This window comes from Phyllobates terribilis, unplaced genomic scaffold (assembly GCF_046119375.1).
Source record: "Phyllobates terribilis strain yellow unplaced genomic scaffold, ASM4611937v1 Scaffold_3__8_contigs__length_932513732, whole genome shotgun sequence".
Taxonomy (NCBI): domain Eukaryota; kingdom Metazoa; phylum Chordata; class Amphibia; order Anura; family Dendrobatidae; genus Phyllobates; species Phyllobates terribilis.
In genome coordinates this window covers 661,157,918-661,183,313 of record NW_027362763.1, presented here as the reverse complement: position 1 = coordinate 661,183,313, position 25,396 = coordinate 661,157,918, and the positions used below count along the sequence as shown (strand labels likewise).

Sequence of the window (25,396 nt, the reverse complement as noted above, 5' to 3'; positions counted from 1 at the left end):
AGCTGGGGACAAGGAGCAGGGGCCCCGCAGAGCCGGACGTGCCCGGTATAGGCCCATATAGGTGTACGTCCAGCACTGCAGACAGCTGGGGACACGGAACAGGGGCCCGCAGAGCCGGACGTGCCCGGTATAGGCCCATATAGGTGTACGTCCAGCACTGCAGACAGCTGGGGACACGGAGCGGGGGCCCCGCAGAGCCGGACGTGCCCGGTATAGGCCCATATAGGTGTACGTCCAGCACTGCAGGCAGCTGGGGACACGGAGCAGGGGCCCCGCAGAGCCGGACGTGCCCGGTATAGGCCCATATAGGTGTACGTCCAGCACTACAGACAGCTGGGGACACGGAGCAGGGGCCCCGCAGAGCCGGCTGTGCCCGGTATAGGCCAATATAGGTGTACGTCCAGCACTGCAGACAGCTGGGGACACGGAGCAGGGGCCCCGCAGAGCCGGCTGTGCCCGGTATAGGCCCATATAGGTGTACGTCCAGCACTGCAGACAGCTGGGGACACGGAGCAGGGGCCCCGCAGAGCCGGACGTGCCCGGTATAGGCCCATATAGGTGTATGTCCAGCACTGCAGACAGCTGGGGACACGGAGCAGGGGCCCCGCAGAGCCGGACGTGCCCGGTATAGGCCCATATAGGTGTACGTCCTGCACTGCAGGCAGCTGGGGACACGGAGCAGGGGCCCCGCAGAGCCGGCTGTGCCCGGTATAGACCCATATAGGTGTACGTCCAGCACTGCAGGCAGCTGGGGACACGGAGCAGGGGCCCCGCAGAGCCGGACGTGCCCGGTATAGGCCCCTATAGGTGTACGTCCAGCACTGCAGGCAGCTGGGGACACGGAGCAGGGGCCCCGCAGAGCCGGACGTGCCCGGTATAGGCCCATATAGGTGTACGTCCAGCACTGCAGACAGCTGGGGACACGGAGCAGGGGCCCCGCAGAGCCGGACGTGCCCGGTATAGGCCCATATAGGTGTACGTCCAGCACTGCAGGCAGCTGGGGACACGGAGCGGGGGCCCCGCAGAGCTGGCTGTGCCCGGTATAGGCCCATATAGATGTATATACAGCACTGCAGACAGCTGGGGACACGGAGCAGGGGCCCCGCAGAGCCAGACGTGCCCGGTATAGGCCCATATAGGTGTACGTCCAGCACTGCAGACAGCTGAGGACACGGAGCAGGGGCCCCGCAGAGCCGGCTGTGCCCGGTATAGGCCCATATAGGTGTACGTCCAGCACTGCAGGCAGCTGAGGACACGGAGCAGGGGCCCCGCAGAGCCGGACGTGCCCAGTATAGGCCCATATAGGTGTACGTCCAGCACTGCAGGTAGCTGAGGACACGGAGCAGGGGTCCCGCGGAGCCGGACGTGCCCGGTATAGGCCCATATAGGTGTACGTCCAGCACTGCAGGCAGCTGAGGACACGGAGCAGGGGTCCCGCGGAGCCGGACGTGCCCGGTATAGGCCCATATAGGTGTACGTCCAGCACTGCAGGCAGCTGAGGACACGGAGCAGGGGCCCCGCAGAGCCGGACGTGCCCAGTATAGGCCCATATAGGTGTACGTCCAGCACTGCAGGCAGCTGAGGACACGGAGCAGGGGTCCCGCGGAGCCGGACGTGCCCGGTATAGGCCCATATAGGTGTATTTCCAGCACTGCAGACAGCTGGGGACACGGAGCAGGGGTCCCGCGGAGCCGGACGTGCCCGGTATAGGCCCATATAGGTGTATTTCCAGCACTGTAGACAGCTGGGGACACGGAGCAGGGGCCCCGCAGAGCCGGACGTGCCCGGTATAGGCCCATATAGGTGTACGTCCAGCACTGCAGACAGCTGGGGACACGGAGCAGGGGCCCCGCAGAGCCGGATGTGCACGGTATAGGCCCATATAGGTTTATGTCCAGCACTGCAGACAGCTGGGGACACGGAGCAGGGGCCCCGCAGAGCCGGATGTGCACGGTATAGGCCCATATAGGTCTATTTCCAGCACTGCAGACAGCTGGGGACATGGAGCAGGGGCCCCGCAGAGCCGGCTGTGCCCGGTATAGGTCCATATAGGTGTACGTCCTGCACTGCAGACAGCTGGGGACATGAAGCAGGGGTCCCGCGGAGCCGGACGTGCCCGGTATAGGCCCATATAGGTGTACGTCCAGCACTGCAGGCAGCTGGGGACATGGAGCAGGGGCCCCGCAGAGCCGGCTGTGCCCAGTATAGGCCCATATAGGTGTATATACAGCACTGCAGACAGCTGGGGACATGGAGCAGGGGTCCCGCGGAGCCGGACGTGCCCGATATAGGCCCATATAGGTGTACGTCCAGCACTGCAGGCAGCTGAGGACACGGAGCAGGGGTCCCGCGGAGCCGGACGTGCCCGGTATAGGCCCATATAGGTGTACGTCCAGCACTGCAGGCAGCTGAGGACACGGAGCAGGGGCCCCGCAGAGCCGGACGTGCCCAGTATAGGCCCATATAGGTGTACGTCCAGCACTGCAGGCAGCTGAGGACACGGAGCAGGGGTCCCGCGGAGCCGGACGTGCCCGGTATAGGCCCATATAGGTGTATTTCCAGCACTGCAGACAGCTGGGGACACGGAGCAGGGGTCCCGCGGAGCCGGACGTGCCCGGTATAGGCCCATATAGGTGTATTTCCAGCACTGTAGACAGCTGGGGACACGGAGCAGGGGCCCCGCAGAGCCGGACGTGCCCGGTATAGGCCCATATAGGTGTACGTCCAGCACTGCAGACAGCTGGGGACACGGAGCAGGGGCCCCGCAGAGCCGGATGTGCACGGTATAGGCCCATATAGGTGTATGTCCAGCACTGCAGACAGCTGGGGACACGGAGCAGGGGCCCCGCAGAGCCGGATGTGCCCGGTATAGGCCCATATAGGTGTACGTCCAGTACTGCAGACAGCTGGGGACACAGAGCAGGGGCCCCGCAGAGCCGGATGTGCACGGTATAGGCCCATATAGGTGTACGTCCAGCACTGCAGACAGCTGGGGACACGGAGCAGGGGCCCCGCAGAGCCGGCTGTGCCCGGTATAGGCCCATATAGGTGTACGTCCAGCACTGCAGACAGCTGGGGACACGGAGCAGGGGCCCCGCAGACCCGGACGTGCCCGGTATAGGCCCATATAGGTGTACGTCCAGCACTGCAGACAGCTGGGGACACGGAGCAGGGGACCCGCAGAGCCGGATGTGCACGGTATAGGCCCATATAGGTGTACGTCCAGCACTGCAGACAGCTGGGGACACGAAGCAGGGGCCCCGCAGACCCGGACGTGCCCGGTATAGGCCCATATAGGTGTACGTCCAGCACCGCAGACAGCTGGGGACACGGAGCAGGGGACCCGCAGAGCCGGATGTGCACGTTATAGGCCCATATAGGTGTACTTCCAACACTACAGACAGCTGGGGACACGGAGCAGGGGCCCCGCAGAGCCGGACGTGCCCGGTATAGGCCCATATAGGTGTACGTCCAGCACTGCAGACAGCTGGGGACACGGAGCGGGGGTCCCGCAGAGCCGGCTTTGCCCGGTATAGGCCCATATAGGTGTACGTCCAGCACTGCAGGCAGCTGAGGACACGGAGCGGGGGTCCCGCAGAGCCGGCTTTGCCCGGTATAGGCCCATATAGGTGTACGTCCAGCACTGCAGACAGCTGGGGACACGGAGCAGGGGCCCCGCAGAGCCGGATGTGCACGGTATAGGCCCATATAGGTGTACGTCCAGCACTGCAGACAGCTGAGGACACGGAGCAGGGGCCCCGCAGAGCCGGCTGTGCCCGGTATAGGCCCATATAGGTGTACGTCCAGCACTGCAGACAGCTGAGGACACGGAGCAGGGGCCCCGCAGAGCCGGCTTTGCCCGGTATAGGCCCATATAGGTGTACGTCCAGCACTGCAGACAGCTTGGGACACGGAGCAGGGGCCCCGCAGAGCCGGCTGTGCCCGGTATAGGCCCATATAGGTGTACGTCCAGCACTGCAGACAGCTGAGGACACGGAGCAAGGGCCCCGCAGAGCCTGACGTGCCCGGTATAGGCCCATATAGGTGTACGTCCAGCTCTGCAGACAGCTGAGCACATGGAGCAGGGGCCCCGCAGAGCCGGCTTTGCCCGGTATAGGCCCATATAGGTGTACGTCCAGCACTGCAGACAGCTGAGGACACGGAGCAGGGGCCCCGCAGAGCCGGCTTTGCCCGGTATAGGCCCATATAGGTGTACGTCCAGCACTGCAGACAGCTTGGGACACGGAGCAGGGGCCCCGCAGAGCCGGCTGTGCCCGGTATAGGCCCATATAGGTGTACGTCCAGCACTGCAGACAGCTGGGGACACGGAGCAGGGGCCCCGCAGAGCCGGACGTGCCCGGTATAGGCCCATATAGGTGTACGTCCTGCACTGCAGACAGCTGGGGACACGGAGCAGGGGCCCCGCAGAGCCGGACGTGCCCGGTATAGGCTCATATAGGTGTACGTCCAGCACTGCAGACAGCTGGGGACACGGAGCAGGGGCCCAACAGAGCCGGCTGTGCCCGGTATAGGCCCATATAGGTGTACGTCCTGCACTGCAGACAGCTGGGGACACGGAGCAGGGGCCCCGCAGAGCCGGACGTGCCCGGTATAGGCCCATATAGGTGTACGTCCTGCACTGCAGACAACTGGGGACACGGAGCAGGGGACCCGCAGAGCCAGCTGTGCCCGGTATAGGCCCATATAGGTGTACGTCCAGCACTGCAGACAGCTGGGGACACGGAGCAGGGGCCCCGCAGAGCCGGATGTGCCCAGTATAGGCCCATATAGTTGTATATACAGCACTGCAGACAGCTGGGGACACGGAGCAGGGGCCCCGCAGAGCCGGCTGTGCCCGGTATAGGCCCATATAGGTGTACGTCCAGCACTGCAGACAGCTGAGGACACGGAGCGGGGGCCCCGCAGAGCCAAACGTGCCCGGTATAGGCCCATATAGGTGTACGTCCAGCACTGCAGACAGCTGGGGACACGGAGCAGGGGCCCCGCAGAGCCGGATGTGCCCAGTATAGGCCCATATAGGTGTATATACAGCACTGCAGACAGCTGGGGACACGGAGCAGGGGACCCGCAGAGCCGGATGTGCCCGGTATAGGCCCATATAGTTGTATATACAGCACTGCAGACAGCTGGGGACACGGAGCAGGGGCCCCGCAGAGCCGGCTGTGCCCGGTATAGGCCCATATAGGTGTACGTCCAGCACTGTAGACAGCTGGGGACACGGAGCAGGGGCCCCGCAGAGCCGGCTGTGCCCGGTATAGGCCCATATAGGTGTATTTCCAACACTGCAGACAGGTGAGGACACTGAGCAGGGGCCCCGCAGAGCCGGATGTGCCCGGTATAGGCCCATATAGGTGTACGTCCAGTACTGCAGACAGCTGGGGACACGGAGCAGGGGCCCCGCAGAGCCGGCTGTGCCCGGTATAGGCCCATATAGGTGTACGTCCAGCACTGCAGACAGCTGGGGACACAGAGCAGGGGCCCCGCAGAGCCTGACGTGCCCGGTATAGGCCCATATAGGTGTACATCCAGTACTGCAGACAGCTGGGGACACGGAGCAGGGGCCCCGCAGAGCCGGACGTGCCCGGTATAGGCCCATATAGGTGTATATACAGCACTGCAGACAGCTGGGGACAAGGAGCAGGGGCCCCGCAGAGCCGGACGTGCCCGGTATAGGCCCATATAGGTGTACGTCCAGCACTGCAGACAGCTGGGGACACGGAACAGGGGCCCGCAGAGCCGGACGTGCCCGGTATAGGCCCATATAGGTGTACGTCCAGCACTGCAGACAGCTGGGGACACGGAGCGGGGGCCCCGCAGAGCCGGACGTGCCCGGTATAGGCCCATATAGGTGTACGTCCAGCACTGCAGGCAGCTGGGGACACGGAGCAGGGGTCCCGCAGAGCCGGCTGTGCCCGGTATAGGCCCATATAGGTGTACGTCCAGCACTGCAGACAGCTGGGGACACGGAGCAGGGGCCCCGCAGAGCCGGACGTGCCCGGTATAGGCCCATATAGGTGTACGTCCAGCACTGCAGACAGCTGAGGACACGGAGCAGGGGCCCCGCAGAGCCGGCTGTGCCCGGTATAGGCCCATATAGGTGTACGTCCAGCACTGGAGGCAGCTGGGGACACGGAGCAGGGGCCCCGCAGACCCGGCTGTGCCCGGTATAGGCCCATATAGGTGTACGTCCAGCACTGCAGACAGCTGGGGACACGGAGCAGGGGCCCCGCAGAGCCGGCTGTGCCCGGTATAGGCCCATATAGGTGTACGTCCAGCACTGCAGACAGCTGAGGACACGGAGCAGGGGCCCCGCAGAGCCGGACGTGCCCGGTATAGGCCCATATAGATGTATATACAGCACTGCAGACAGCTGGGGACACGGAGCAGGGGCTCCGCAGAGTTGGCTGTGTCCGGTATAGGCCCATATAGGTGTACGTCCAGCACTGCAGGCAGCTGGGGACACAGAGCAGGGGCCCCGCAGAGCCGGACGTGCCCGGTATAGACCCATATAGGTGTACGTCCAGCACTGCAGACAGCTGGGGACACGGAGTGGGGGTCCCGCAGAGCCGGACGTGCCCGGTATAGGCCCATATAGGTGTACGTCCAGCACTGCAGACAGCTGGGGACACGGAGCAGGGGCCCCGCAGAGCCGGACGTGCCCGGTATAGGCCCATATAGGTGTACGTCCAGCACTGCAGACAGCTGGGGACACGGAGCAGGGGCCCCGCAGAGCCGGATGTGCACGGTATAGGCCCATATAGGTGTACGTCCAGCACTGCAGGCAGCTGGGGACACGGAGCGGGGACCCGCAGAGCCGGACGTGCCCGGTAGAGGCCCATATAGGTGTATATACAGCACTGCAGGCAGCTGAGGACACAGAGCAGGGGCCCCGCAGAGCCGGCTGTGCCCGGTATAGGCCCATATAGGTGTACGTCCAGCACTGCAGACAGCTGGGGACACGGAGCAGGGGACCCGCAGAGCCGGCTGTGCCCGGTATAGGCCCATATAGGTGTACGTCCAGCACTGCAGGCAGCTGGGGGCACGGAGCGGGGACCCGCAGAGCCGGACGTGCCCGGTATAGGCCCATATAGGTGTACGTCCAACACTGCAGACAGCTGGGGACACGGAGCGGAGACCCGCAGAGCCGGACGTGCCCGGTATAGGCCCATATAGGTGTACGTCCAGCACTGCAGACAGCTGGGGACACGGAGCAGGGGCCCCGCAGAGCCGGCTGTGCCCGGTATAGGCCCATATAGGTGTACGTCCAGCACTGCAGACAGCTGAGGACACGGAGCAGGGGCCCCGCAGAGCCGGCTGTGCCTTGTATAGGCCCATATAGGTGTACGTCCAGCACTGGAGGCAGCTGGGGACACGGAGCAGGGGCCCCGCAGACCCGGCTGTGCCCGGTATAGGCCCATATAGGTGTACGTCCAGCACTGCAGACAGCTGGGGACACGGAGCAGGGGCCCCGCAGAGCCGGCTGTGCCCGGTATAGGCCCATATAGGTGTACGTCCAGCACTGCAGACAGCTGAGGACACGGAGCAGGGGCCCCGCAGAGCCGGCTGTGCCATAGTATAGGCCCATATAGGTGTACGTCCAGCACTGCAGACAGCTGGGGGCACGGAGCAGGGGCCCCGCAGAGCCGGCTGTGCCCGGTATAGGCCCATATAGGTGTACGTCCAGCACTGCAGACAGCTGGGGACACGGAGCAGGGGCCCCGCAGAGTTGGCTGTGTCCGGTATAGGCCCATATAGGTGTACGTCCAGCACTGCAGACAGCTGGGGACACGGAGCAGGGGCCCCGCTGAGCCCGACGTGCCCGGTATAGGCCCATATAGGTGTACGTCCAGCACTGCAGACAGCTGGGGACGCGGAGCAGGGGCCCCGCAGAGCCGGATGTGCACGGTATAGGCCCATATAGGTGTACGTCCAGCACTGCAGACAGCTGGGGACACGGAGCAGGGGCCCCGCAGAGCCGGCTGTGCCCGGTATAGGCCCATATAGGTTTATGTTCAGCACTGCAGACAGCTGGGGACACGGAGCAGGGGCCCCGCAGAGCCGGACGTGCCCGGTATAGGCCCATATAGGTGTACGTACAGCACTGCAGACAGCTGGGGACACGGAGCAGGGGCCCCGCAGAGTCGGCTGTGCCCGGTATAGGCCCATATAGGTGTACGTCCAGCACTGCAGACAGCTGGGGACACGGAGCAGGGGCCCCGCAGAGCCGGCTGTGCCCGGTATAGGCCCATATAGGTGTACTTCCAGCACTTCAGACAGCTGGGGACACGGAGCAGGGGCCCCGCGGAGCCGGACGTGCCCGGTATAGGCCCATATAGGTGTACGTCCAGCACTGCAGACAGCTGGGGACACGGAGCAGGGGCCCCGCAGAGCCGGCTGTGCCCGGTATAGGCCCATATAGGTGTACTTCCAGCACTGCAGACAGCTGGGGACACGGAGCAGGGGCCCCGCGGAGCCGGACGTGCCCGGTATAGGCCCATATAGGTGTACGTCCAGCACTGCAGGCAGCTGGGGACACGGAGCAGGGGCCCCGCGGAGCCGGACGTGCCCGGTATAGGCCCATATATGTGTACGTCCAGCACTGCAGACAGCTGAGGACACGGAGCAGGGGCCCCGCAGAGCCGGATTTGCCCGGTATAGGCCCATATAGGTGTATATACAGCACTGCAGACAGCTGGGGACACGGAGCAGGGTCCCCGCAGAGCCGGCTGTGCCCGGTATAGGCCCATATAGGTGCATATACAGCACTGCAGACAGCTGGGGACACGGAGCAGGGGCCCCGCAGAGCCGGCTGTGCCCGGTATAGGCCCATATTGGTGTACGTCCAGCACTGCAGACAGCTGGGGACACGGAGCAGGGTCCCCGCAGAGCCGGCTGTGCCCGGTATAGGTCCATATAGGTGTACGTCCAGCACTGCAGACAGCTGGGGACACGGAGCAGGGGCCCCGCAGAGCCGGCTGTGCCCGGTATAGGCCCATATAGGTGTACGTCCAGCACTGCAGACAGCTGGGGACACGGAGCAGGGGCCCCGCAGAGCCGGACGTGCCCGGTATAGGCCCATATAGGTGTACGTCCAGCACTGCAGACAGCTGGGGACACGGAGCAGGGGCCCCGCAGAGCCGGCTGTGCCCGGTATAGGCCCATATAGGTGTACGTCCAGCACTGCAGACAGCTGGGGACACGGAGCAGGGGCCCCGCAGAGCCGGTTGTGCCCGGTATAGGCCCATATAGGTGTACGTCCTGCACTGCAGACAGCTGGGGACACGGAGCAGGGGCCCCGCAGAGCCGGCTGTGCCCGGTATAGGCCCATATAGGTGTACGTCCAGCACTGCAGACAGCTGGGGACACGGAGTAGGGGCCCCGCAGAGCCGGCTGTGCCCGGTATAGGCCCATATAGGTGTACGTCCAGCACTGCAGACAGCTGGGGACACGGAGCGGGGGCCCCGCAGAGCCGGACGTGCCCGGTATAGGCCCATATAGGTGTACGTCCAGCACTGCAGGCAGCTGGGGACACGTAGCAGGGGCCCCGCAGAGCCGGCTGTGCGCGGTATAGGCCCATATAGGTGTACGTCCAGCGCTGCAGACAGCTGGGGACACGGAGCAGGGGCCCCGCAGAGCCGGATTTGCCCGGTATAGGCCCATATAGGTGTACGTCCAGCACTGCAGACAGCTGGGGACACGGAACTGGGGTCCCGCAGAGCCGGACGTGCCCGGTATAGGCCCATATAGGTGTACGTCCAGCACTGCAGACAGCTGGGGACACGGAGCGGGGGCCCCGCAGAGCCGGACGTGCCCGGTATAGGCCCATATAGGTGTACGTCCAGCACTGCAGACAGCTGAGGACACGGAGCAGGGGCCCCGCAGAGCCGGACGTGCCCGGTATAGGCCCATATAGGTGTACGTCCAGCACTGCAGGCAGCTGGGGACACGGAGCAGTGGCCCCGCAGAGCCGGCTGTGCGCGGTATAGGCCCATATAGGTGTACGTCCAGCGCTGCAGACAGCTGGGGACACGGAGCAGGGGCCCCGCAGAGCCGGATTTGCCCGGTATAGGCCCATATAGGTGTACGTCCAGCACTGCAGACAGCTGGGGACACGGAACTGGGGTCCCGCAGAGCCGGACGTGCCCGGTATAGGCCCATATAGGTGTACGTCCAGCACTGCAGGCAGCTGAGGACACGGAGCAGGGGTCCCGCAGAGCCGGCTGTGCCCGGTATAGGCCCATATAGATGTATATACAGCACTGCAGACAGCTGGGGACACGGAGCAGGGGTCCCGCAGAGCCGGACGTGCCCGGTATAGGCCCATATAGGTGTACGTCCCGCACTGCAGACAGCTGGGGACACGGAGCAGGGGCCCCGCAGAGCCGGCTGTGCCCGGTATAGGCCCATATAGGTGTACGTCCAGCACTGCAGACAGCTGAGGACACGGAGCAGGGGCCCCGCAGAGCCGGCTGTGCCCGGTATAGGCCCATATAGGTGTACGTCCAGCACTGCAGACAGCTGGGGACACGGAGCAGGGGCCCCGCAGAGCCGGCTGTGCCCGGTATAGGCCCATATAGGTGTACGTCCCGCACTGCAGACAGCTGGGGACACGGAGCGGGGGCCCCGCAGAGTCGGCTGTGCCCGGTATAGGCTCATATAGGTGTACGTCCAGCACTGCAGACAGCTGGGGACACGGAGCAGTGGCCCCGCAGAGCCGGACGTGCCCGGTATAGGCCCATATAGGTGTACGTCCAGCACTGCAGACAGCTGAGGACACTGAGCCGGGGCCCCGCAGAGCCGGACGTGCCCGGTATAGGCCCATATAGGTGTACGTCCAGCACTGCAGACAGCTGAGGACACGGAGCAGGGGCCCCGCAGAGCCGGACGTGCCCGGTATAGGCCCATATAGGTGTACGTCCAGCACTGCAGACAGCTGGGGACACGGAGCAGGGGCCCCGCAGAGCCGGACGTGCCCGGTATAGGCCCATATAGGTGTACGTCCCGCACTGCAGACAGCTGGGGACACGGAGCGGGGGCCCCGCAGAGTCGGCTGTGCCCGGTATAGGCCCATATAGGTGTACGTCCAGCACTGCAGACAGCTGGGGACACGGAGCAGTGGCCCCGCAGAGCCGGACGTGCCCGGTATAGGCCCATATAGGTGTACGTCCAGCACTGCAGACAGCTGAGGACACTGAGCCGGGGCCCCGCAGAGCCGGACGTGCCCGGTATAGGCCCATATAGGTGTACGTCCAGCACTGCAGACAGCTGAGGAAACGGAGCAGGGGCCCCGCAGAGCCGGACGTGCCCGGTATAGGCCCATATAGGTGTACGTCCAGCACTGCAGACAGCTGAGGACACGGAGCGGGGACCCGCAGAGCCGGACGTGCCCGGTATAGGCCCATATAGGTGTACGTCCAGCACTGCAGACAGCTGAGGAAACGGAGCAGGGGCCCCGCAGAGCCGGACGTGCCCGGTATAGGCCCATATAGGTGTACGTCCAGCACTGCAGACAGCTGAGGACACTGAGCAGGGGCCCCGCAGAGCCGGCTGTGCCCGGTATAGGTCCATATAGGTGTACGTCCAGCACTGCAGACAGCTGGGGACACGGAGCAGGGGCCCCGCAGAGCCGGACGTGCCCGGTATAGGCCCATATAGGTGTACGTCCAGCACTGCAGACAGCTGAGGACACGGAGCGGGGACCCGCAGAGCCGGACGTGCCCGGTATAGGCACATATAGGTGTACGTCCAGCACTGCAGACAGCTGGGGACACGGAGCAGGGGCCCCGCAGAGCCGGACGTGCCCGGTATAGGCCCATATAGGTGTACGTCCAGCACTGCAGACAGCTGAGGACACTGAGCAGGGGCCCCGCAGAGCCGGCTGTGCCCGGTATAGGTCCATATAGGTGTACGTCCAGCACTGCAGGCAGCTGGGGACACGGAGCAGGGGCCCCGCAGAGCCGGCTGTGCGCGGTATAGGCCCATATAGGTGTACGTCCAGCGCTGCAGACAGCTGGGGACACGGAGCAGGGGCCCCGCAGAGCCGGATTTGCCCGGTATAGGCCCATATAGGTGTACGTCCAGCACTGCAGACAGCTGGGGACACGGAACTGGGGTCCCGCAGAGCCGGACGTGCCCGGTATAGGCCCATATAGGTGTACGTCCAGCACTGCAGACAGCTGGGGACACGGAGCAGGGGCCCCGCAGAGCCGGCTGTGCCCGGTATAGGCCCATATATGTGTACGTCCAGCACTGCAGACAGCTGGGGACACGGAGCAGGGGCCCCGCAGAGCCGGCTGTGCCCGGTATAGGCCCATATAGGTGTACGTCCAGCACTGCAGACAGCTGGGGACACGGAGCAGGGGCCCCGCAGAGCCGGCTGTGCCCGGTATAGGCCCATATAGGTGTACGTCCAGCACTGCAGACACCCAGGTCCGCGGCTGCTGATTACTTTGGATGAGCAGTTTCCCCTTACGGCCCAACCCTACCAAGTGCAGAGACTTTTCCCGTAAACCGGCCTCCCCTGATCATTAACACGTGGGGGGTTTTGGAAGGTTCGGTGTAGAAGTGAGAGGTGGATTGACCTCTGCTCACTGGAGACCATGGGGGGGCGCTATTCATTGATTCACTCTTCACTGTCTGCCTCATCGTATTCCTCACACGCTGCATTCATTCTCAGGACTTTGTTTCATTGTATCGCTGCTGCCCAAACAGGACATGGAGTTCTGAATGCAGCTTTGGGTGTGACTAGAGTATAACCCATGATGTCATTTGGGGTCAGAACTAGCGGAGTTTTCCTAGAGGGTCCCTCTTCTCGTTTGTGAAGTGTGTTAATGTGTGAATATTTGCCGAGCCTCACAAACTGCAGGGAGCGTCACCCGTCTGCACGGACCATGGCCTGACGTAGTGACCGGTGTCGCTGGCCGCACACATCCACCTGTTTACAGCAGAAAAGTCGCACATTATGATTATTGCCGTATTTGTGCTAATATTCCCATGGTTTGTCTTCTCGGGTGGCGTCAGCAGGGGGTGCTCTGGAGTCCGGTAGAGTTATTATAATTCATATAATTGCCGTCATTTCTGCTGCTGATCCGTCTCCAGTTACCGGCGGCCAAACCTGTGCGGCACATTACTCCAGCAGTTTACGCCCGACATAAGACGCCAAATTATCAAATGCCGAATTACATGGTTGTTCCTATTTTATTATAAAAGTTTCCCCCTATCCAAACTATAAACGATAACTAGCGGATTGGTGGGACCCCCAGAATGTGCAGGGTCTGGGGTCTGCACATGTGCTCCTCTGCTCCATTCATTCTCTGTCGGAGGTAATGTGCAGCGCTCGGCTTTTTCCTCCAGCCCTATAGAGAGTGAATGGAGCAGAGGTGCACACACGCGACCAACGGTCCATCCTGAAGGGGGCAGTTCAGCGTATTGTTCTCAGGGTTGGTGGGGGGCCCAGGATTCGGACCCCTCCAGCGAACTGCGTGTTCTCACCGATCCTGTAATGGGATAACCTTCTATAGGAGTTTCCCTTTTTTTTTTTTTTTGCTCGGGTACATCCATTCTCAGGCCGTGCGGTTGATGATGTCTCCAGTGGGCACATTCCTACCGCCGGCACATGAGGGCTCGTGTAAGAGATCAGAGCGTTGTCCTTCTCGCCGGCACAATGTATGGGGACTCATGTAAGAGATCAGAGCGTTGTCCTTCTCGTTGGCACAATGTATGGGGACTCATGTAAGAGATCAGAGCGTTGTCCTTCTCGTTGGCACAATGTATGGGGAGCACATGGGGGCTCTTGTAGGAGATCAGAGCGTTGTCCTTCTCGCCGGCACAATGTATGGGGGAGCACATGGGAGCTTGTGTAGGAGATCAGAGCATTGTCCTTCTCGTTGGCACAATGTATGGGGGAGCACATGGGGCTCGTGTAAGAGATCAGAGCATTGTCCTTCTCGCCGTCACAATGTATGGGGAGCACATGGGAGCTCGTGTAGGAGATCAGAGCATTGTCCTTCTCGCCGGCACAATGTATGGGGAGCACATGGGGGCTCGTGTAGGAGATCAGAGCATTGTCCTTCTCGCCGGCACAATGTATGGGGAGCACATGGGGGCTCGTGTAGGAGATCAGAGCATTGTCCTTCTCGCCGGCACAATGTATGGGGAGCACATGGGAGCTTGTGTAGGAGATCAGAGCATTGTCCTTCTCGCCGTCACAATGTATGGGGAGCACATGGGAGCTCGTGTAGGAGATCAGAGCATTGTCCTTCTCGCCGGCACAATGTATGGGGAGCACATGGGGGCTCGTGTAGGAGATCAGAGCATTGTCCTTCTCGCCGGCACAATGTATGGGGAGCACATGGGAGCTTGTGTAGGAGATCAGAGCATTGTCCTTCTCGCCGTCACAATGTATGGGGAGCACATGGGAGCTCGTGTAGGAGATCAGAGCATTGTCCTTCTCGCCGGCACAATGTATGGGGAGCACATGGGGGCTCGTGTAGGAGATCAGAGCATTGTCCTTCTCGCCGGCACAATGTATGGGGGAGCACATGGGAGCTTGTGTAGGAGATCAGAGCATTGTCCTTCTCGTTGGCACAATGTATGGGGGAGCACATGGGGCTCGTGTAAGAGATCAGAGCATTGTCCTTCTCGCCAGCACAATGTATGGGGAGCACATGGGAGCTCGTGTAGGAGATCAGAGCATTGTCCTTCTCTTTGGCACAATGTATGGGGGAGCACATGGGAGCTCGTGTAGGAGATCAGAGCATTGTCCTTCTCCAGCACAATGTATGGGGAGCACATGGGAGCTCGTGTAGGAGATCAGAGCATTGTCCTTCTCGCCGGCACAATGTATGGGGGAGCACATGGGGGCTCGTGTAGGAGATCAGAGCATTGTCCTCTCGTTGGCACAATGTATGGGGGAGCACATGGGGGCTCGTGTAAGAGATCAGAGCATTGTCCTTCTCGCCATCACAATGTATGGGGGAGCACATGGGAGCTCGTGTAGGAGATCAGAGCATTGTCCTTCTCGCCAGCACAATGTATGGGGGAGCACATGGGAGTTCGTGTAGGAGATCAGAGCGTTGTCCTTCTCGCCAGCACAATGTATGGGGGAGCACATGGGAGCTCGTGTAGGAGATCAGAGCATTGTCCTTCTCGCCAGCACAATGTATGGGGGAGCACATGGGAGCTCGTGTAGGAGATCAGAGCATTGTCCTTCTCGCCAGCACAATGTATGGGGGAGCACATGGGGGCTCGTGTAGGAGATCAGAGCATTGTCCTTCTCGTTGGCACAATGTATGGGGGAGCACATGGGGGCTCGTGTAGGAGATCAGAGCATTGTCCTTCTCGCCGTCACAGTGTATGGGGGAGCACATGGGAGCTCGTGTAGGAGATCAGAGCATTGTCCTTCTCGCCAGCACAATGTATGGGGGAGCACATGGGAGCTCGTGTAGGAGATCAGAGCATTGTCCTTCTCGCCGGCACAATGTATGGGGAGCACATGGGAGCTTGTGTAGGAGATCAGAGCATTGTCCTTCTCGCCGTCACAATGTATGGGGGAGCACATGGGAGCTCGTGTAGGAGATCAGAGCATTGTCCTTCTCGCCGGCACAATGTATGGGGGAGCACATGGGAGCTCGTGTAGGAGATCAGAGCATTGTCCTTCTCGCCGGCACAATGTATGGGGAGCACATGGGAGCTTGTGTAGGAGATCAGAGCATTGTCCTTCTCGCCGGCACAATGTATGGGGAGCACATGGGGGCTCGTGTAGGAGATCAGAGCATTGTCCTTCTCGTTGGCACAATGTATGGGGGAGCACATGGGAGCTCGTGTACGAGATCAGAGCCGTGTCCTCTCGTTGGCACAATGTATGGGGAGCACATGGGAGCTTGTGTAGGAGATCAGAGCATTGTCCTTCTCGCCGTCACAATGTATGGGGGAGCACATGGGAGCTCGTGTAGGAGATCAGAGCATTGTCCTTCTCGCCGTCACAGTGTATGGGGAGCACATGGGAGCTCGTGTAGGAGATCAGAGCATTGTCCTTCTCGCCGTCACAATGTATGGGGGAGCACATGGGAGCTCGTGTAGGAGATCAGAGCATTGTCCTTCTCGCCGGCACAATGTATGGGGAGCACATGGGAGCTTGTGTAGGAGATCAGAGCATTGTCCTTCTCGCCGTCACAATGTATGGGGGAGCACATGGGAGCTCGTGTAGGAGATCAGAGCATTGTCCTTCTCGCCGGCACAATGTATGGGGGAGCACATGGGAGCTCGTGTAGGAGATCAGAGCATTGTCCTTCTCGCCGGCACAATGTATGGGGAGCACATGGGAGCTTGTGTAGGAGATCAGAGCATTGTCCTTCTCGCCGGCACAATGTATGGGGAGCACATGGGGGCTCGTGTAGGAGATCAGAGCATTGTCCTTCTCGTTGGCACAATGTATGGGGAGCACATGGGAGCTTGTGTAGGAGATCAGAGCGTTGTCCTTCTCGTTGGCACAATGTATGGGGGAGCACATGGGAGCTCGTGTAGGAGATCAGAGCATTGTCCTTCTCGTTGGCACAATGTATGGGGGAGCACATGGGGGCTCGTGTAGGAGATCAGAGCATTGTCCTTCTCGCCGGCACAATGTATGGGGAGCACATGGCAGCTCGTGTAGGAGATCAGAGCATTGTCCTTCTCGCCGGCACAATGTATGGGGGAGCACATGGGAGCTCGTGTAGGAGATCAGAGCGTTGTCCTTCTCGCCGGCACAATGTATGGGGAGCACATGACAGCTCGTGTAGGAGATCAGAGCATTGTCCTTCTCGCCGGCACAATGTATGGGGGAGCACATGGGGGCTCGTGTAGGAGATCAGAGCGTTGTCCTTCTCGCCGGCACAATGTATGGGGAGCACATGGGAGCTCGTGTAGGAGATCAGAGCGTTGTCCTTCTCGCCGGCACAATGTATGGGGAGCACATGGGGGCTCGTGTAGGAGATCAGAGCATTGTCCGGCTTCTCACCCTTGGACTCATCACTATTTGAAGTGGTTTTCTCTTCTGCTTTTTAATAGTGACCATGTGCCTCCACCGCTAGCGCCGCCGCCTCGTAACTCACGTGCCATCTGCTCCGCTGGCGATTCCCTGCTTCCAGGCTCAGAACCCTGCGATGATACATTCGGAATCTTCCGCGGGATGGAATTTCCCTGGCAGCGGAGGACGCCGTGTTGTCGGCCGCAGCAGGTTTCTCACCGCAGCGTTAGCGGACAGCGCCGTCCATCGCCAGCATAATGTCTACCAAATGTGAAGCCCCCGATTGGCCGCCTGTTCCCACGTACGAGGAGACCCCGGCCAATAACTCCGCAGGATCTCATCCTCCGCTCATCATCCTCGGATTATGCAGTAATGAAACACATGTTCTTCTCAGGAGCGGAGGTCGCCATTGTAATAAACCCCGCCGGGGCTGGAAGGCGGCAAACACGCAGACCCCCGGACACGGCTGCAGTTACTCAGATTTATGTCCCTCATAAGTTGCGTAATCAAGATGTCACGCAGCTGCTTAGCCGGCTAAGCATACACCTCTCCTGAAAGCCTCTGTGCTGCGGGGTGAACCTGCTTCTTCCAGGATCTCAATCTGTGACCTCCCACTTGTCCACCATGGCACTGGCCCGTCACAGAAGTGGTGGATCATCACATCCCTGTCCTGAAATACTCTGTGCTGCTAAAGACTCCTCTCCTTCTATTCTGAGTCCGTGGCCTCCTCCGTCCTCCTCACACAGCGATGGCCTCACTAATATCACTGCCCTACACAAAGTCAACACACTTCGCTCCTGAAACACTCTGCGCTGCTTCTTTTGCCATTTTGTGTAATGACGACATTGGAGGATGTAGATAATAAATCGTCCTCTTCTCTGGGGGGGCGCCATCTCCCCTCCGCTGGTCACATGCTTACTGTATTCCTGATTGACAGTGCTAACACCATTGTTGTTAAATCACCGGGGAGCGAACTTCCCCCGATTAGTCCTGACGCTCGGCCTGGACCGCGTCCATGAAGCCTGACGTCCGTACCCCCCCTGAGCGTAAATGTTTATGAAGAAGCCCCTTCTGTCTCTAAATATTTACCACGTTCCGCTTTACTGCTGGGAACGTTTACCAAACCCCCGACCTCCACCTATAAATCTGCGCTGTCCACCGCCGTCTATACGTCTCCTCCTGTCTGTACAGCTGAACAGGGGCCGGCGAGGAGGCCTGATTATTCTGCTTCTGGATCGCCCCACTTTCAGGATCACCGCTTGCTGTCAGTGGACATAACGGTTTACATACTGAGACCCTCACAGCTGGGGGCTTCTCATAATGTATCCGTCCTGATGGATTGTCACAATGTATCCGGTCCAGACAATCCTCTGTGAGCGACATCCGTCCTGATGGATTGTCACAATGTATCCGGTCCAGACAATCCTCTGTGAGCGACATCCGTCCTGATGGATTGTCACAATGTATCCGGTCCAGACAATCCTCTGTGAGCGACATCCGTCCTGATGGATTGTCACAATGTATCCGGTCCAGACAATCCTCTGTGAGCGACATCCGTCCTGATGGATTGTCACAATGTATCCGGTCCAGACAATCCTCTGTGAGCGACATCCGTCCTGATGGATTGTCACAATGTATCCAGTCCAGACAATCCTCTGTGAGCGACATCCGTCCTGATGGATTGTCACAATGTATCCGGTCCAGACAATCCTCTGTGAGCGACATCCGTCTTGATAGATTGTCACAATGTATCCAGTCCAGACAATCCTCTGTGAGTGACATCCGTCCTGATGGATTGTCACACTGTATCCAGTCCAGACAATCCTCTGTGAGCGACATCCGTCCTGATGGATTGTCACAATGTATCCGGTCCAGACAATCCTCTGTGAGCGACAGCCGTCCTGATGGATTGTCACAATGTATCCGGTCCAGACAATCCTCTGTGAGCGACATCCGTCCTGATGGATTGTCACAATGTGTCGTGAGTTTATAGAATAAATCTGAGAATTTCAGGCTCAGGAGGGAGATAAGAAAGTTCCCAGTAACTGACAGGAAGCAGAGGTCTTGTAAGAATAAGTTTCAGATGTTTTTTTATGCCTATTTTCCTTCTTTCTGCCTTTCTAGACGCCGATGAACCAGGCCTCCACCCGCTCGCACTGCATCTTCACCATCCACATCTCCAGCAAAGAGCCCGGCTCCGCCACCGTCCGCCGCTCCAAGCTGCACCTCGTGGACCTGGCCGGATCTGAGCGCGTCGCGAAGTCTGGAGTCGGGGGACAACTGCTGACCGAGGCCAAGTACATCAACCTATCCCTGCACTACCTGGAGCAGGTGAGCGGGCACAGCGCCAACCCAGAGCCGGGTCATGGAGTGCAGGCAGGAGGCAGTGATCTGTACAGAACTGCACCGACACTGACGTTCCTGGCCTGAACGGGGGCACTACAAGACCCAGCTACTGCAACGGGAATCTGTCACAGACAGAAACGTCTGCAGTCTTCCATCAAAGTGGTTCTGCAGCAGCTGAAGTTTGTATCCTACATTAATGCCCCCACCACTGATCATGTCCCCGGTCTTCAGAACGAAGATCTCCTTATATGTTGCATTTATTTGGTTGATCAGAAGTAAGACATTGATAACCTCTACTTAAGATGACTAGTCAGTGGTGTCCGACTTCGCAGCACCCCCGCAGCGGCGGTTCCTGGTGCAGCACAACTCCCAAGACATGTATTGAAGTGAATGTGAAGCTGCAGTACCTTGGAGTGACCACTACGTGGATTATGGCGCTGTGCTGCTTCATCTCTGTTCAATGCTGGCGGGTGCAGGATCTATTTATCAGCAGGGGTGACTGATATTGGCCCCGACCAACCCGATACTGATGTTCTAAGGGCTGGACCATCCCTGATACCGATGACCTAAGGGCTGGGCCATCCCTGATGCTGATGACCTAAGCGCTGGGCTGTCCCTGATACTGATGACCTAAGGGCTGGGCCGTCCCTGATACTGATGACCTAAGCGCTGGGCCGTCCCTGATACTGATGACCTAAGGGCTGGGCCGTCCCTGATACTGATGACCTAAGCGCTGGGCCGTCCCTGATACTGATGACCTAAGGGCTGGGCCGTCCCTGATACCGATGACCTAAGGGCTGGGCCGTCCCTGATACCGATGACCTAAGGGCTGGGCCGTCCCTGATACCGATGACCTAAGGGCTGGGCCGTCCCTGATACCGATGACCTAAGCGCTGGGCCGGCCCTCATACCGATGACCTAAGGGCTGGGCCGTCCCTGATACTGATGACCTAAGGGCTGGGCCGTCCCTGATACCGATGACCTAAGGGCTGGGCCGTCCCTGATGCTGATGACCTAAGGGCTGGGCCGTCCCTGATACTGATGACCTAAGGGCTGGGCCGTCCCTGATACCGATGACCTAAGGGCTGGACCGTCCCTGATACTGATGACCTAAGCGCTGGGCTGTCCCTGATGCTGATGACCTAAGGGCTGGGCCGTCCCTGATACCGATGACCTAAGCGCTGGGCCGTCCCTGATACCGATGACCTAAGGGCTGGGCCGTCCCTGATACCGATGACCTAAGGGCTGGACCGTCCCTGATACCGATGACCTAAGGGCTGGGCCGTCCCTGATGCTGATGACCTAAGCGCTGGGCTGTCCCTGATACCGATGACCTAAGGGCTGGGCCGTCCCTGATACTGATGACCTAAGCGCTGGGCCGGCCCTCATACCGATGACCTAAGGGCTGGGCCGTCCCTGATACTGATGACCTAAGGGCTGGACCGTCCCTGATACCGATGACCTAAGGGCTGGACCGTCCCTGATACCGATGACCTAAGGGCTGGACCGTCCCTCATACCGATGACCTAAGGGCTGTAGGCAAAAACACTGCAGGGCTCCAAATAAGAGAGGGGAAAAGAAAAGCAACGCGCGCTGCTACTGTAAGGCTGTGTGCCCACCATGCGTTTTTTAAGCGTTTCCGCAGCGGCAAAAACACTGCAGAAACGCTTAAAAACCGCTTGGTAGAAGGCCTGCCATGTCCCCCAATGATAATCCGCATGCGTTTTTTCTGCCAGGGAGATGCAGAAACGCTCTGGAAAAAATCCTGAGCATTTCTGCATCGTGGGCACATAGCCTAAGAAGCTGCGTGTGAACAAAGCCTGATGGGCTCCGATCTGTTGTGGATGAGCAGCCGGGATACTTTGTACGCAGAACACCCACATATACGAGGAACAATGGCGGCTCTATGAGCGGAGCCAGGGGGCAGACATAGATGAAGAGCAGAAGCTGAGGAGACGGCGTGCAGGGTGAGGCCGGAGAGTTTACTTCGGTCCTTTATGTATCAGGGGTCACATCGGAGTCCAGGACTCTGCTCTGGATAATCCCTCACACCGCAGTGCTCCGAACAAGTGACCCCGACACAAACCGGAGCAGCAGAGAGAGCAGGTCATCACCAGAAGCAGCCGCACCCTTCACACGGCCTCAGGGGGGCGCTGATACCCCAATGTACATCTACACATGGGGGGTCCTCTGTCCTGAGCAGTGTGTAAGAACAGGGGAGTAAGACCTGGGTGTCCTCATCACCCTCTGCCCCCTACAGGATCAGTAATGTAATGTATGTACACAGTGACTGCACCAGCAGAATAGTGAGTGCAGCTCTGGAGTATAATACAGGATGTAACTCAGGATCAGTAATGTAATGTATGTACACAGTGACTGCACCAGTAGAATAGTGAGTGCAGCTCTGGAGTATAATACAGGAGGTAACTCAGGATCAGTGATGTATGTACACAGTGACTGCACCAGCAGAATAGTGAGTGCAGCTCTGGAGTATAATACAGGATGTAACTCAGGATCAGTAATGTAATGTATGTACACAGTGACTGCACCAGTAGAATAGTGAGTGCAGCTCTGGAGTATAATACAGGATGTAACTCAGGATCAGTAATGTAATGTGTGTACACAGTGACTGCACCAGCAGAATAGTGAGTGCAGCTCTGGAGTATAATACAGGATGTAACTCAGGATCAGTAATGTAATGTATGTACACAGTGACTGCACCAGCAGAATAGTGAGTGCAGCTCTGGAGTATAATACAGGATGTAACTCAGGATCAGTAATGTAATGTATGTACACAGTGACTGCACCAGCAGAATAGTGAGTGCAGCTCTGGAGTATAATACAGGATGTAACTCACGATCAGTAATGTAATGTGTGTACACAGTGACTGCACCAGCAGAATAGTGAGTGCAGCTCTGGAGTATAATACAGGAGGTAACTCAGGATCAGTAATGTAATGTATGTACACAGTGACTGCACCAGCAGAATAGTGAGTGCAGCTCTGGAGTATAATACAGGATGTAACTCAGGATCAGTAATGTAATGTATGTACACAGTGACTGCACCAGCAGAATAGTGAGTGCAGCTCTGGAGTATAATACAGGATGTAACTCACGATCAGTAATGTAATGTGTGTACACAGTGACTGCACCAGCAGAATAGTGAGTGCAGCTCTGGAGTATAATACAGGAGGTAACTCAGGATCAGTAATGTAATGTATGTACACAGTGACTGCACCAGCAGAATAGTGAGTGCAGCTCTGGAGTATAATACAGGATGTAACTCAGGATCAGTAATGTAATGTATGTACACAGTGACTGCACCAGCAGAATAGTGAGTGCAGCTCTGGAGTATAATACAGGATGTAACTCAGGATCAGTAATGTAATGTGTGTACACAGTGACTGCACCAGCAGAATAGTGAGTGCAGCTCTGGAGTATAATACAGGATGTAACTCAGGATCAGTAATGTAATGTGTGTACACAGTGACTGCACCAGCAGAATAGTGAGTGCAGCTCTGGAGTATAATACAGGAGGTAACTCAGGATCAGTAATGTAATGTATGTACACAGTGACTGCACCAGCAGAATAGTGAGTGCAGCTCTGGAGTATAATACAGGATGTAACTCAGGATCAGTAATGTAATGTGTGTACACAGTGACTGCACCAGCAGAATAGTGAGTGCAGCTCTGGAGTATAATACAGGAGGTAACTCAGGATCAGTAATGTAATGTATGTACACAGTGACTGCACCAGCAGAATAGTGAGTGCAGCCCTGGAGTATAATACAGGATGTAACTCAGGATCAGTAATGTAATGTATGTACACAGTGACTGCACCAGCAGAATAGTGAGTGCAGCTCTGGAGTATAATACAGGATGTAACTCACGATCAGTAATGTAATGTGTGTACACAGTGACTGCACCAGCAGAATAGTGAGTGCAGCTCTGGAGTATAATACAGGAGGTAACTCAGGATCAGTAATGTAATGTATGTACACAGTGACTGCACCAGCAGAATAGTGAGTGCAGCTCTGGAGTATAATACAGGATGTAACTCAGGATCAGTAATGTAATGTATGTACACAGTGACTGCACCAGCAGAATAGTGAGTGCAGCTCTGGGGTATAATACAGGATGTAACTCAGGATCAGTAATGTAATGTGTGTACACAGTGACTGCACCAGCAGAATAGTGAGTGCAGCTCTGGAGTATAATACAGGATGTAACTCAGGATCAGTAATGTAATGTATGTACACAGTGACTGCACCAGCAGAATAGTGAGTGCAGCTCTGGAGTATAATACAGGATGTAACTCAGGATCAGTAATGTAATGTATGTACACAGTGACTGCACCAGCAGAATAGTGAGTGCAGCTCTGGAGTATAATACAGGATGTAACTCAGGATCAGTAATGTAATGAATGTACACAGTGACTGCACCAGCAGAATAGTGAGTGCAGCGCTGGAGTATAATACAGGATGTAACTCAGGATCAGTAATGTAATGTATGTACACAGTGACTGCACCAGCAGAATAGTGAGTGCAGCTCTGGAGTATAATAGAGGATGTAACTCAGGATCAGTAATGTAATGTATGTACACAGTGACTGCACCAGCAGAATAGTGAGTGCAGCTCTGGAGTATAATTCAGGATGTAACTCAGGATCAGTAATGTAATGTATGTACACAGTGACTGTACCAGCAGAATAGTGAGTGCAGCACTGGAGTATAATAGAGGATGTAACTCAGGATCAGTAATGTAATGTATGTACACAGTGACTGCACCAGCAGAATAGTGAGTGCAGCTCTGGAGTATAATAGAGGATGTAACTCAGGATCAGTAATGTAATGTATGTACACAGTGACTGCACCAGCAGAATAGTGAGTGCAGCTCTGGAGTATAATTCAGGATGTAACTCAGGATCAGTAATGTAATGAATGTACACAGTGACTGCACCAGCAGAATAGTGAGTGCAGCACTGGAGTATAATACAGGATGTAACTCAGGATCAGTAATGTAATGTATGTACACAGTGACTGCACCAGCAGAATAGTGAGTGCAGCTCTGGAGTATAATAGAGGATGTAACTCAGGATCAGTAATGTAATGTATGTACACAGTGACTGCACCAGCAGAATAGTGAGTGCAGCTCTGGAGTATAATTCAGGATGTAACTCAGGATCAGTAATGTAATGTATGTACACAGTGACTGCACCAGCAGAATAGTGAGTGCAGCTCTGGAGTATAATACAGGAGGTAACTCAGGATCAGTAATGTAATGAATGTACACAGTGACTGCACCAGCAGAATAGTGAGTGCAGCTCTGGAGTATAATACAGGATGTAACTCAGGATCAGTAATGTAATGTATGTACACAGTGACTGCACCAGCAGAATAGTGAGTGCAGCTCTGGAGTATAATACAGGATGTAACTCAGGATCAGTAATGTAATGTATGTACACAGTGACTGCACTAGCAGAATAGTGAGTGCAGCTCTGGAGTATAATACAGGAGGTAACTCAGGATCAGTAATGTAATGTATGTACACAGTGACTGCACCAGCAGAATAGTGAGTGCAGCTCTGGAGTATAATACAGGATGTAACTCAGGATCAGTAATGTAATGTATGTACACAGTGACTGCACCAGCAGAATAGTGAGTGCAGCTCTGGAGTATAATACAGGATGTAACTCAGGATCAGTAATGTAATGTGTGTACACAGTGACTGCACCAGCAGAATAGTGAGTGCAGCTCTGGAGTATAATACAGGATGTAACTCAGGATCAGTAATGTAATGTATGTACACAGTGACTGCACCAGCAGAATAGTGAGTGCAGCTCTGGAGTATAATACAGGATGTAACTCAGGATCAGTAATGTAATGTATGTACACAGTGACTGCACCAGCAGAATAGTGAGTGCAGCTCTGGAGTATAATACAGGATGTAACTCAGGATCAGTAATGTAATGAATGTACACAGTGACTGCACCAGCAGAATAGTGAGTGCAGCTCTGGAGTATAATA

General features: G+C 57.6%; 1 protein-coding gene across 2 annotated transcripts in view; it reads left to right on the top strand.

The window, feature by feature from the left end:
- Positions 1-25,396, top strand: part of KIF6 (kinesin family member 6) — a 642,838-nt gene that overhangs the window by 45,641 nt on the left and 571,801 nt on the right. For both annotated transcript variants that reach the window (XM_073671717.1, XM_073671718.1), the window contains exon 7: positions 19,151-19,357. In XM_073671717.1, the coding sequence (XP_073527818.1) occupies positions 19,151-19,357 (207 nt within the window). The remainder of the gene's footprint in view (positions 1-19,150; positions 19,358-25,396) is intronic.